Source organism: Pseudorasbora parva, chromosome 23 (assembly GCF_024679245.1).
Source record: "Pseudorasbora parva isolate DD20220531a chromosome 23, ASM2467924v1, whole genome shotgun sequence".
Classification (NCBI taxonomy): domain Eukaryota; kingdom Metazoa; phylum Chordata; class Actinopteri; order Cypriniformes; family Gobionidae; genus Pseudorasbora; species Pseudorasbora parva.
In genome coordinates, this window is record NC_090194.1 from 3,725,733 (window position 1) to 3,738,755 (window position 13,023).

The 13,023-nt window shown below is 37.1% G+C and overlaps 1 protein-coding gene across 2 annotated transcripts in view; it reads left to right on the forward strand.

Moving 5' to 3' along the window:
* The window catches only part of opcml (opioid binding protein/cell adhesion molecule-like), a 339,648-nt gene that overhangs the window by 65,513 nt on the left and 261,112 nt on the right, over positions 1-13,023 (forward strand). Inside the window, exon 1 of one of the 2 annotated variants that reach the window (XM_067433464.1) lies at positions 3,758-4,029. The exons of the other annotated variant lie outside the window; for it this stretch is intronic. Coding sequence (XP_067289565.1) covers positions 3,969-4,029 — 61 coding nt within the window. The 5' untranslated portion in view covers positions 3,758-3,968. Of the gene's footprint in view, positions 1-3,757; positions 4,030-13,023 lie in introns of those variants that run through there. 2 annotated transcript variants of the gene reach the window in all.

The following is a 13,023-nucleotide window of genomic DNA, read 5'->3' on the forward strand; positions in this document are numbered from 1 at the left end:
TTCAGCTCTTCTCTTCTGCTCATCACTCATTCTCTATAGGGTTCAGCTCTTCTCTTCAGTTCATCACTCATTCTCTATAGGGTTCAGCTCTTCTCTTCTGCTCATCACTCATTCTCTTAGGGTTCAGCTCTTCTCTTCAGCTCATCACTCATTCTCTATAGGGTTCAGCTCTTCTCTTCTGCTCATCACTCATTCTCTATAGGGTTCAGCTCTTCTCTTCAGTTCATCACTCATTCTCTATAGGGTTCAGCTCTTCTCTTCAGCTCATCACTCATTCTCTATAGGGTTCAGCTCTTCTCTTCAGTTCATCACTCATTCTCTATAGGGTTCAGCTCTTCTCTTCTGCTCATCACTCATTCTCTTAGGGTTCAGCTCTTCTCTTCAGCTCATCACTCATTCTCTATAGGGTTCAGCTCTTCTCTTCAGCTCATCACTCATTCTATATAGGGTTCAGCTCAGGAACTGCGACGGCCTTCATGTTGTGCTCAGGGACACATTTCTCTGTTGATTTTGATGTTTGTTGTGGATCACTGTCCTGATAGAATATGCAACAACGGCCCATTATAAGATTTCTAGCAGAAGTCATCAGATTTTGATTTTGATGTTAGTATTTGCTACAATCCATGATGCCGTGTGCCCTGACATGTCTAGGACCTCCAGCAAAAAAATAGGCCACAACATTAAAGATCCAGTGGTGTATTTAACCGTGGACATTAGGTACTTTTTATCCCTGTTTGCTCCAAACCATCTGGAAACTTTTTATAGTTTCATCTGACCACAGAACCAGGTCTCGTCTGAAGCTCCAGTCGTGTCTGAACACTGAATTTGCCAGAGTTTGTTTTTGGATGAGCGAGAAGGATTTTCCCCAAACATCTTGTGTTGATGTATGAGCTGTTTGATAAAGTTTTTAGGCTTTCTGACTCCAAGACTGAACTAATTTCTGCAATCTGATAGAGTCTTTGTCCACTCAAAAGCTCCTCCTCTCGTGCATTAGGAGGACACAGACACAGACACAGACACACACACACGCACACGCACACACACACACACACACACACGTCCTCTTCCAGATTCAGAACATCTTTAGTTGATTGATCTTCTTCATTATTGTCCTGATGGTGGAAATGTGAATTTTCAATGCTTTCGCTCTTTTCTTATTTTGTGAAGCTCAACAATCTTCTGCTGCACATCAGAACTATATTCTGTGCTTTTACTCATTGTCATGATGGTGATTAAGGGAATTTGGCCTTTGTGTGTTTCTTCATATTTATACTCATATAACATATAATTTAAATTATATATATTCCTTATACTGTTTGACAGGAAGTCATGGCTGGACAATTTCATGTTTCTAGTTTACCCCGGTGTGCTAAAAAAAAACAAAATATTAATGGAAATATCCTTCAGAGATATTTTATTCGTAATAATTTATAGGGGTGCAAATAATGATGGCCAACATGTGTTGAAGAAAAACATTTATTTCATAATGTGAGTTTCCCCTGACTTTTGTTTTACTTTAATGAAAGGTAAGACTTTCTTATAATAATTTTTATTTTATTTTATGAAATATCAAAAGGATAAACAATGCAGATTTATTTTCACAGCTGCCTTTGCTCATATTTACCAATTATTTTGGATCTGAGTGGAGGGCACTGTACAAATGTCATGTTAGCTCAGGTCCATTAAATAATGGTAAAAGATTAACAGATTAATTTTACAGATTAAGATGAATAAAAGCTTTTAAATTATTTTCATTGTTAGTTCATGTTAACTAATGTAGTTAACTAACATTAACAAATGTAACACACAAAATATCTTGCAACTCTCCTATAGAAGAGTTAAATGTCATGATAAAGCAGACTTGAGAGATGGATAAGTGATAACAGTGCTTCCTACATTTCTAAGGAAGATCAAGGCAGGTACTAAACTTTTAATTGGCAAGTAAAGATAGCGAGTAGGACTTCAACAGATGACTTCATCCACTCACGCCACTTTTAGTTGCTGTTTCTGTCTTATAGTTGTTGAGGGAATGCTGGAAAGGAGGAATACAAATATGTAATTCATAGACCAGACAATTGATGCATCCCAATTCACCCACATATACTACCTAAAAGTATGTGTTGTTTTTTTGTGTGAAGAAAAAGTACATATTTAAATGTGTAGCAGAGGAGTAGGCAAGCTTTGGGACATACGACTTCATCTTTAACGGACAGCTCTGTCGCTTAGTTACATGTGTCCTATCGTCGTTTAAACTGCCCTGTCAATCATCTTGTCACAGTTAAACTCCTCCACATTCAATTGAATTTAATTTCCTACTGTTTCGGAGAGAAATGTAGCAGCACGTTGATCTGCCAGTCGTGGGTCTTTCATGCGGAGGCTCTCCTCATGTGTTTGCAATTTTCATAATGATGCATTTAAAAGTTAATGAGGAAACGTATCTTTACAAAAGTTCACATGCTGTTGCAGATGAAATATATTGTGGATATAACGTTTTCATCAGGTTAGATACTGATTATTAATCACTCAAACGTCAAACCCCTTTATCTAAACTGATAAACTGCTTTGATTGACAGCCCCAGCGACTGTAAAGGGAGCGTTCTTCGATTGCTTTCTATATATAATTTAGTCAGTTTAAAGGACAGATTATTTTCGTCTGCTAAGAGAAACAATGTGAAGTTGAGCTTTTAGATTTACTGACACATAGACAAAGAACATCTGACTGTACACGAATATTACATATCAGAAATCACTGATCACAGATCAGGCATTAGAATGAACACGGTTACTCACGTGTTGGCTTTACTGTCGAGTTCATATCATAAAAGTCTCTTTGTAAAGACTGCACTGAAATTGCGACTGATTTCCCAAAGAGTCCACAGTGAAATGTAGTGAATACAAAAAAATAATGCTCAACTGACAAAACAAATGTATTTTGTCTTACTGCAACTTTGCAAATGTTTTAAATACTAAATGAAGTGTTGTAGAATACAATGTACAATATATCAAGATGTCATAATAGCTTATTCAGTCTCAAGATAATTCTTGTTTATTTTTATATGTTTACTGTTAAAAAAATAACCCAATGACTAATTAAAAACTCATTTTGAAGTAATTTATAGTAGACCGTGTGAAATCGTTTTTTCTTTGTGTTCGTCTGATCTTGTTTTTGTGGTCTAGGGAGTCGGTGTACAGATACTGTATAGTGATTGATATTCTTGGAGCATTTTACATAACATAATTGAGCAATTATTAGATATGTTTATGTTTATTCAGATGCATTTAGGATGGATGGGATGCACATTGTTAATCTTCGCGGCTAGAGATTTGAAGCTGCCCAAGGTCACCTTGAGAGTTTTGCTAGAGTAGTGATGACTATCACGTCGAAGGGACTTCAGCGTCTTGGCATGGACCCAATACTCAGTGTTGACAGCAGGCAATTACACAAATACGAAAGGCATGATCTTTAAATAGAAGCAAGTTAATATAAGGGAACAGAGCAATTCCAGACGTGTCTGTCAGTTTGTGGTGACAGACCAAATATTAGGAGGCTGGCCGCCAGTTTTATTGAAGATGCTGCTCGTCTCGTTCTCTCATCTTGCAGAGCTTTGCATTAGTGGTCCAGTTGAAGCATGAAAAAGAGTCACCCCTTGCTGACAGACAGCCAAGAGTCCCGGCCAATCAGAGCTCAGAGGGGGCGGGGCGTTCCTTCCGCCAGCCTGCTGAGCGCGCTCCTCTTATGAAAATAATCAATGGGAGCTCAGTCTCTCTGCTGCTTTAACTTGTGCTGGATTTAAATTGCCTCCACTCCACTCTATGCCTATCCAAGGGTGAAAATAAGCCGTTTTCTGCTGTAATTACCCAGTGATCAAAGAAACAGCAAACAGAACACAGGTGGTTGTGTTTCTGTGCAGAGAAGCAAAAGGAAAGGAAGAAATCCCAGCTGCTGCATCCAGAGAACAGTTTGAAGAATGTGCAATCCTGCCTGTTTCTTCTTCATGGTGTGGCTCATCGCTTTGCTTGTGTATCCAGGTACTGTTATCATCTGTTGTATGCATGCTGAAGCTGGGAGATGGTGATGTTTGCCTAAACCTAAGCCGGGATACGGGGGAGGGATGTTGTGTTTCAGTAAGCGTGGTGCATTTCAAATGTGATCAAAGTTGCAAGAAGTGTGCCATGCAGAATTGCTGCGAGGTGGGATGCTTTAGAGCTTGCGTGCAGCGCGAGGGTGTTTTTCACCCGAGGGACATCCCAGTGGACTGTCGAAACTCACTTCAGGTAGACTAATGGAGAATGACAGTGGGGACAAACTGAACGGAGTAAGCACAAGACATCACGCAGACACCGTTTACTCGCTTCCGTGAGTCATATCAGAGGACGAGGAGTGCTCTCGTGGCATTTTGATAAGCTCATGTTGCAGATATTGAAATGTCCTTTTTGTTTACCATCTGTACTTTTGATGTAGAGGAAAGCACTTTTTCATACAGAGGACTTATTTGTGAGTGACGCGAGGGCATATCGCATGCTTTATAATTCGTAAGTCATTGTAATGGTAGCCTGGGAAGAAAAGGCTAGTTTATCTACAGGTTACCTGAGGTAAAGATTGGGCTTTTAAGCATTTCAGGCATACAATGGCAACAAAAGAGAAAAAAAGAAAAAAAAAAGCGGCATGAATATGAGTCGTGCTCACAATAATTGAAATTTGAACCTGGGATTCTCTGACACTGCATTCACACAGAAACGCATACACAGATCAATATTCAATTTTGAAAGAAGTACGGTTCTCTCATTGCAGTAACCTCTTTCAGAATTGCAGCAGTGATTGCAACATTTAAAAACTAACAAATAAAGACTTTCTGAGTGGAAAAAAGTCCTTCTGTCAGGGTCGCTGTACTCCATTCACAAAGGTCACTCTGTATGTGCTGTCACATGATTTAATAAATTACCCTATCCTTCCAGGTTGCCTAATTAATAGACTCAGCTAGTGGTTTAGAGAGCTAAATACTTCAGGGCTGGAGCCACCGGTTTGATACTTTTAATCGCAGGTGGTTGTTTGCTTTGACTTAATTAGCAAACTGCTGAAACGTGTTGGCCAACCATCAAAGGGCGGCCCTGTTTGATCACAGTTGGGCCTTGAGCTGTGATTTAATTTCATAATCAACGGGAACCAAGAAAATATATAAATGTAAAAAAAAAAAAAATCTAATCAAATCTTAATTTTGATTTGAGCTTTTTAAAAAACCTAATCTTAATACAGGTTAGCATGACCCTTTTAGCCCAGCAAACTGCTTATGAATGTCTGAAGATTAGATTTGTCTGCTTAGTCTGCCACTTTAGCCATCGGTTCTAGTCACTCCACCCTGATTTGTCAGGTCTGTGCTATTTTATAAGATAATAATATACCAGCGTATAAATGTAAAAAAATGATCAAATCTTAATTCTTAATACAGGTTATGACCCTTTTAGCCCAGTAAACTGCTTATGTATGAATGTATGTATGTATGTTGTGCGTGTGTGTATCTGTGTGTGTGTGTCTGTTAGGGATGCACGATAATGACAAAAAGCAATTGTCGATTATTCCCTTGAAACTGTAATTTTGATTTATTAATTCCGATTATCACATTTAACATCGAATGATGTTTTGAATAGCTTTATACTCTATTGTTTGAAGCAACTGAATGCCATATATTTTTTCTTCCTGAAAAAAACATTTATTGCTTTTCTATAGCATTAAGCCTTGCATGTTGACTATACATTGGTTTGGTTTCTTCTTTAGAATTAAGAAAAGTAAAAAAAAAAAAAGCTTAGTATTATGATATTAGACTAAATTTAAAACCATGGAGAAAACCCTTAAGATAATCTGTAGAAAGAAAGCAAATCTTAAGCAGACAGAATAATAGTTCTTTAGTTAGTTTTTTGTTGTTGTTGTAATTGTGCATCCATAAATGTAAAATTGTAATAACTATTTGAAATTTGATTAATTGTGCAGCCCTAGTATGTATGGACCGTGTGTGTGTGTGTGTGTGTGTGTTTGTTGATGTGTGTGTATCTATGTATGGATTCTCACTATTAACTAGTTGCTTATTATGCATATTACCATTGGCTGTTTATAGTTCTTATAAAGCACATATTAATGCCTTATTCTGCATGACCTTATTCTACATCCCTTAATCCTACCCAATACCCAAACTTAACTACCTTAATATTTATTAATATGCAGTAATAATTGGGGTAAAAGTCGTAGTTAATAGTGAGAATTGGACCCTAAACTGACCATATTTATTTATTTATTTATTTAAATTATTTATCGATGAGGCTCTTAAAAAGATAGAATGACATTTTATCTCTCTGCGGCCCTTTGTCACATTTGAAGATAGTCACGTGAAGTAAAGAAGATTTTGGTGTTTTTTGGCTTTAACTGATCGGTGAGAATATTTGTCAAATACACAGATCAGTTTTAGCATTACATTATGACTGTGTCTTAAGAACTAGTCTGACCAACCAGTTAGTCAGTTTGTCTTTCTTTTCAATATCAACTATTTTTATGTAACTAACTTAAAAAAGTTAGGAACAACTTTATAGTCTTTAGCAGTTTATGCAACCAGCCACAGATGTTTTCATGTTGCAAAAGAAACACCTTTCGTTGAATTCTTTATGCACTGCTTAATACAGCACACAAGAATAAAATGACATAACCTATACCTTAGGGTCTGTATCTTTTTAGCAGTTTTATCATCACAATGTTACATGACATGTCCTTTTACTGTTATAAAACCACGGATTTGTGAGCATTAGCTGGACTGAAGTTGTCAGAATAAACACATAACAGACGTCTTCATTGTCATCGGTGAAGCCAGCCAGTCGTGGATTTGTTTCACGAATCTCTTTCTCTGTACTTTGATGGCATGCGCTCTGCCAAAATAGGGTGACATCATAAGAAGGTTTAATTTTTTTCACACCACTTTGCATCTGAAGATTAGATTTGTCTGCTTAGTCTGCCACTTTAGCCATCGGTTCTAGTCACTCCAGCATGATTTGTCAGGTCTGTTATATTGTATAAGATATTTATATACCAGCGTACATCCCTCAATAATTTAGGCAGAATTCGACCATCTGAAAACCAGTATCTGCCTAAAAATGTTGGCACTTGAAGCATGACATTTTTTAAAGTCTCCATATAAAACGTTGATGGCCCCATTAAAGTGTCATTTTTGAAAGGGTTACATCATCCATGTTGTAACTTTCAGACCAGTGAGATTGTTCCGCCCACATAAACAATAGATTTATTGTCAGCTGTAAACAATATAAGTAATTCATTGTGATTGACAGCTCAGTGCTTCTGGAAACTTGTGTTTGCTCCCTCAGCCTTTGGAGGCATAATGAGCCTTGAAATAACATCTTTCAGGCACTCAGAAACATCTTACAGAATCATTCTGATGGAGGCTGATGGTAATATATTTATGGAGTAAACAAAATGCAGATTACTGCTGCTCTGTGATGGTGCAGATGACAAGACCTCGATCAGAACTTCAAATAAAATGTGATGCAATCGGCATGCTAGTTTTTACACTTGGGTTTGATTGTGACAGCGTGGTCAAAACTTTGCTAAAAGTCTGTGCCACTGATTGACCGAGTGACTTCTCAATGACACTGTACGCTATGCTAAATGTTTTGCAGCTGCTGCAGGGCTTTTCATTGAAAGTTTTGATTCCGTATTAATGGATCTATTAATCAAAGTGGCAGCTAAAGGACATGAGCGTTCTTACTGTTCCAGTTTCCACTTGGTTTCACCACAGCGAAGTGAATAAGTGTATGGAAGTGTGTGAGAGATCATGGATGCACTGTCAAATTAAAGCTGTGATCACTTGGAATGAGCATTGCACTTATTAATAAATTAAAAAATGAAGCCGAAATATCCCAGAAACAGTCGTTGCCGATTATGTCATTCGGAGCCGCGGTATCAAGGTCCCATTCCTGCAAACTCAACCACGAGCACAGCTGTCAATCATTTTATAGCATCAAATAACGGACTAAAACAAGGCTTGTTGGAAAAACTAACATTTAAACGTACCTAAAATTACAGAAACAAGTGTAATTTCAATTACTAGCCTGATCCTACACGACTCTCGCACATTTCATTTCCATTGACAAGCGTTGACTTCCTTGAAGGCGGGAACTCTGTTGAAGTGTAAAACTATTGTATCTGCCCAGAGCCACTCTGGATCTGCCACTAATCTCTACCGTTCGGTCGTGACATATGTCATTGCCCGGAAACCACGTAGCCGTGCAGACTGTAAACAACAACCAACCGCAAAGATCTTACTCTGGCTTTAACTTCTGGATAATAATAATAATATTGTTTTATATTTATATAGCGCTTTTCTAGGTACTCAACGTGCTTTACATATAGAAGGGGGTAAATCTCCACCCTGACCAATGTGCAGCATCACCTGGATGATGTGACGGCAGCCATATTGTGCCAGAACGCTCACCACACACCAGCTTATGGTGGAGAGGAGACAGAGTTATGAAGCCAATCAAAATATGGGGATGATTAAGAGCTCATCAATGGGCAAATTTGGCCAGGATGCTGGGGTTCCACCCCTACTCTTTTTCTAAAGGACATCCTGGGATTTGATTTTTAGCTGGCCACAGAGAGTCAGGACCTCGGTGTAACTCTCATCTGAAGGACGGTGCTTGTTGTAGTATAGTGCACCCATCACTATACTCGGGCGTGAGGACCCACACAGACCATAGGGTGAGCGCCCCCTGCTGGCCTCACTAACACCTCTACCAGCAGCTCCTAGTTTTCCCATGAGGTCTCCCATCTAGGTACGGCCCAGGCTCAGCCCTGCTTAGCTTCAGTGGGAAACCAGTGTTGGGCTACTGGGTGATATGGTTGCTGGATTTTCAGCAGCACTTCCCCAATGGACAGAATGGCTTTGCTCACATCTTTCTCTGCCGCCATTACTGAACTACAACTCAAACTAGCATGTCATCGTTCTCAACCACGCCCTCTGTTCCTTGATTGGACTGCATGGTTAAAATTTAGTGGAAGTATGTAGGAGGGCGGAGCCAGGCTATTCGATTACGTGGAGAGGGCGGGATTTATGACCTATATTGCAGCCAGCCACTATGTTTACATTCAAAAATGTTTTGCCTTCTTTTCTGGATGTGTGCGGCACACTTGGTTCACACTTAGAGGACCGGAGGTCCATTCTTCAAACGTCGCTAACTCAGTGAGCTGGATTTGATTGTTGACGATATGGCATGATCTTGGATTGTTTGGTTCTTCCAAGCTCATCCTGGATTTGCTGCACTGTAAAAAAAACAAAAAATAACTAGTTTCTAGTGACTGATCACATTACATTTTTCAATTGGCAAAATTGAATTTCTGTGAATTAAATTGCATCAATTTACAGAAATTAAATTTGCCAACTGAAACATTTAGATGTGATCAGTCACTAGAAAATTTTGGTAACATTTTATTTTAAAGTTCATTAACTATTAGCTAGTTGCTTATTAGCATGCATATTACTAGGATATTGGCTGTTTATTAGTACTTATTAATGCCTTATTCTGCATGACCTTATTCTACATCCCTTAATCCTACCCAATATCTAAACTTAAATGCTACAAAAACTACCTTACTAACTATTAATAAGCAGTAAATTAGGAGTTTATTGAGGCAAAAGTCATTGTTAATAGTTCCCCATACTAAAGTGTTACCAAATTTTCAATTGGAGAGGCCTGACATTTTTTACAGTGTGTCGTCGCAACAGGTCCGTAAGTTCAAACCTGTTTGGGAGCAGCTTATTTCATGTAAACCGGATTAGATTGCATCTTGAGGTGATACTTAAAATCTGTCCCAGCCACTGCTACTTCATTACTAGAGTTCCTTGCTAAACCAGGGGCAATAATAATTTAAAATAATGATAATAATAATATACAAATGTATATGAACATATAATAATGTTGTTACTATCCACACAGCCACTTGACTGAGATTTATTTGTGATGGAATAATTTCTTTAGTATTTTATTGTGCATTAGTTTGAGTGATGACGGATATTATGGGATGTCTTGATGTGGGGCAGGAGATTCAGAGAACTTGATCTTGATCCTTAAGGAACTTGAATTAATGCTGTCATGTAACACATCTACTACAAATTAATTGCTAATTATAACATTGAAATAAAAGTGTAAAGAGTGTACAGATGCTATAAAATCAGGAATATAAATAATTGGAAATCATGTTTAAAAAACAGTGCACATTTCATTTATCATTTACAACTTGTGTTTTGGTTGTTTCCTTATAAGGTCCAGAAATTATTATTATAAAAAAAAAAATTGTCATGTTTTTTGCCAGGCTTCTTTTTTATTTATATTATAAATTACTATATATTATAAAGTAATAAAAGACAGTCATTACTTTGCTGTCTTGCTGCCAGCCGATCGCTGGATTGCTGTTAGTGGTTTCGAGTATCGATGGATCTGCCCTCTTCAGGGAACACAGAAATCTCCCACAACTTAATCCAGATATTTTAATCCAATACGCAAATTAGTTTGAAGAACCAAATTAGCCGGAGATCTGTGATCTGTCAATCATCTGGGTATGAAGAACCCCAGGAGGACTAAAGCACATATGTATTTTATGGAATAAATGTGTATGTTAACACATTTGATGTTAAAGTAGACTCCATTGACTCCTTCGTGACCTTGAACTGCAATGAACGGTTTCGGAAAAAACGCAGATGTGACGATAGATATCGTCAGTAACGTCATATATTTGAGAGTGTGGTTTAGCACGCTGAAAGCAGATTTTTTGATAGAATAGTAAATGCTACACATATAATAAATCACAATTGATTAGTCAATAATAGAATATTGACTGCAGCAATTCAGTGATAAAATAATAAGTGATTTGAAATCACGTTTTCAGCTGATTGTTTAACATGTAAAATATGTAAATTCAGACTAGGAGTGTTTCCCACTGCAGTAAATAGCTCTAATATATGAAGTATTGCTAACTGTAACTATTAACTTCATTTAAAGACTATATCAATATATATTGATCATCATCAGTGAACTGTCGCCACAGCTAAAATATGAATTATAAAACACTAATGGTTTGTTCAGATTTAGTACTGGTTTAGAATTAAAAGCTGTGTAAGGAACAGAATACGCTTCTAGATATCGTGGCACTAAATAAGACACATTTTTTTATTCTTTTTTTATATTTTTAATAATTGGATTAATTGTATTTTTTAAATGAAACATTTTGTTATATTTTTAGTGTATATTTTATTTAATTTGATGTGTATTTTATTGATAACTATAAGCATTTTAATAAGCATTTTAACACTAAGCTTACATTTCCAAATTATTTGTTCCTTTAAATTTTATATTTTAATAATTTACACAAAAAAACTCTAGAGTTTGTCTTAGTATTTATTACTATTTTAGTATTAAAAGCTGTATAAGCAGGGCCGTACCCAGGATTTTCTAAATCCTGAGGTCCAAATATGAATTTTGGAGGGTTTGAAAAAAAAAAAACGTTTCCCTCCTTTACATATGCATTTTAAGACATAAGAAAATCAAAGAATCAGCTAACTGTAGCTTTAAAACCATGTCAGTGTGCAGTATAAATTATTTTAAGAAGACAACAGATTTTTATAAATGAGAATCTGGTTAAATGTTGCAAAAAAATTAGACTCCAAATTAGAAAATCAGAAAATCTGTTTTGTTGTTCAATTGAGCCAAAGACGTGTGTGACTCTGTCTTTGAAAACCTAGCTAAAGTTAATTTTGTGATTTACATTATGTAAAGAACATTATTTGAACATATAACCTTGATATATTTAATGTTGAATGAGTAAGATCATGTCAAAGATAGAAATCAATGCGAAAATATAACCAATGAGTGAAATCAAAATTTGATGCTCCTACTCTCAATATTAGATTATGAGACTTTAGCCTGGATTTCACAGACAAGAATCATTATGTGTAACAATTAGGAATATATTGTAGGCTAATGTTTTTTTTTTCTGAGAAAAAGCATTAGGTGGGCTACCTGCTCTTTCTGTCTCATCGCCATCATCTTTTCTCTTTCTTTTTTCCCCAGTCTCCTTCTCTTGCCATGTATCTTTTCTCTTTTTAAAGCTGAGCTTTGTTTGAAGCAGTCTTTTCATTTGTGTCTGTATCGGTAAAAACAAAGTTGTAAATGTAAATTTACTGAAGGCTTCCAAGAAAACCAGGTCAAGAAAACGTTATTAGTTTGCATCCCTGATTATTAAGCACTCTTGCGGTGTTGTGATGTCAAACATCAGTCGCTGTTCGAAGCGCCGGTTGGTGGTTGTGGCATTTGTCCCGCCTCTCCTCCAATGTGATTGGACATTGATGTTCACCCAAAGTTGAACTGTGGACGCTCAACGCGTAAAAATGGACAAAACCTGGCAGCTGTTGGCGCTATTGAAAAGTGCGGCGCATCCATTGGAAACAATTGAAAACATACGGCGGGCGAGGCGAGAACACCTGTTTGTACACGCCGCCTTAATAGGCTATTATTTTGCAACTTCTATTTTGTACACCTCAGAGAATTACCGAGGTCCGGACCTCGGGGACCTCAATGGTGGGTACGGCCCTGTGTATAAGTAACAGAATGCAGTTTTAGATTTAGCTTAATTGTAAATGAGTTATTTCATTGATAACTTTTAAACATTTTAACACTAAGCCTATACTTTTCCAAAGATTTGTTTAATGAAATTACTTTTTTTTTTTTAAATAATTAAAAGCACTTTTATTTTTCACATGCAGTTCAATTTGAGATAGCTTTTTTAAATGTGTTTTCTGTGGGTTGTGCTCCAAACGTGCTGGGTCTGTCATGCGAGGACATCCTCTGGGGTAGTTGGTATGCTCTGAGAGTGTTGTCTAATGCCCCCGTTCTCCTGGGCTGTCATTTAAAATAATGTTTGTGTGACCTTGCCAGAGGTGGTGAGTGCCTCATGACAGATTCATTCCTTCCTTT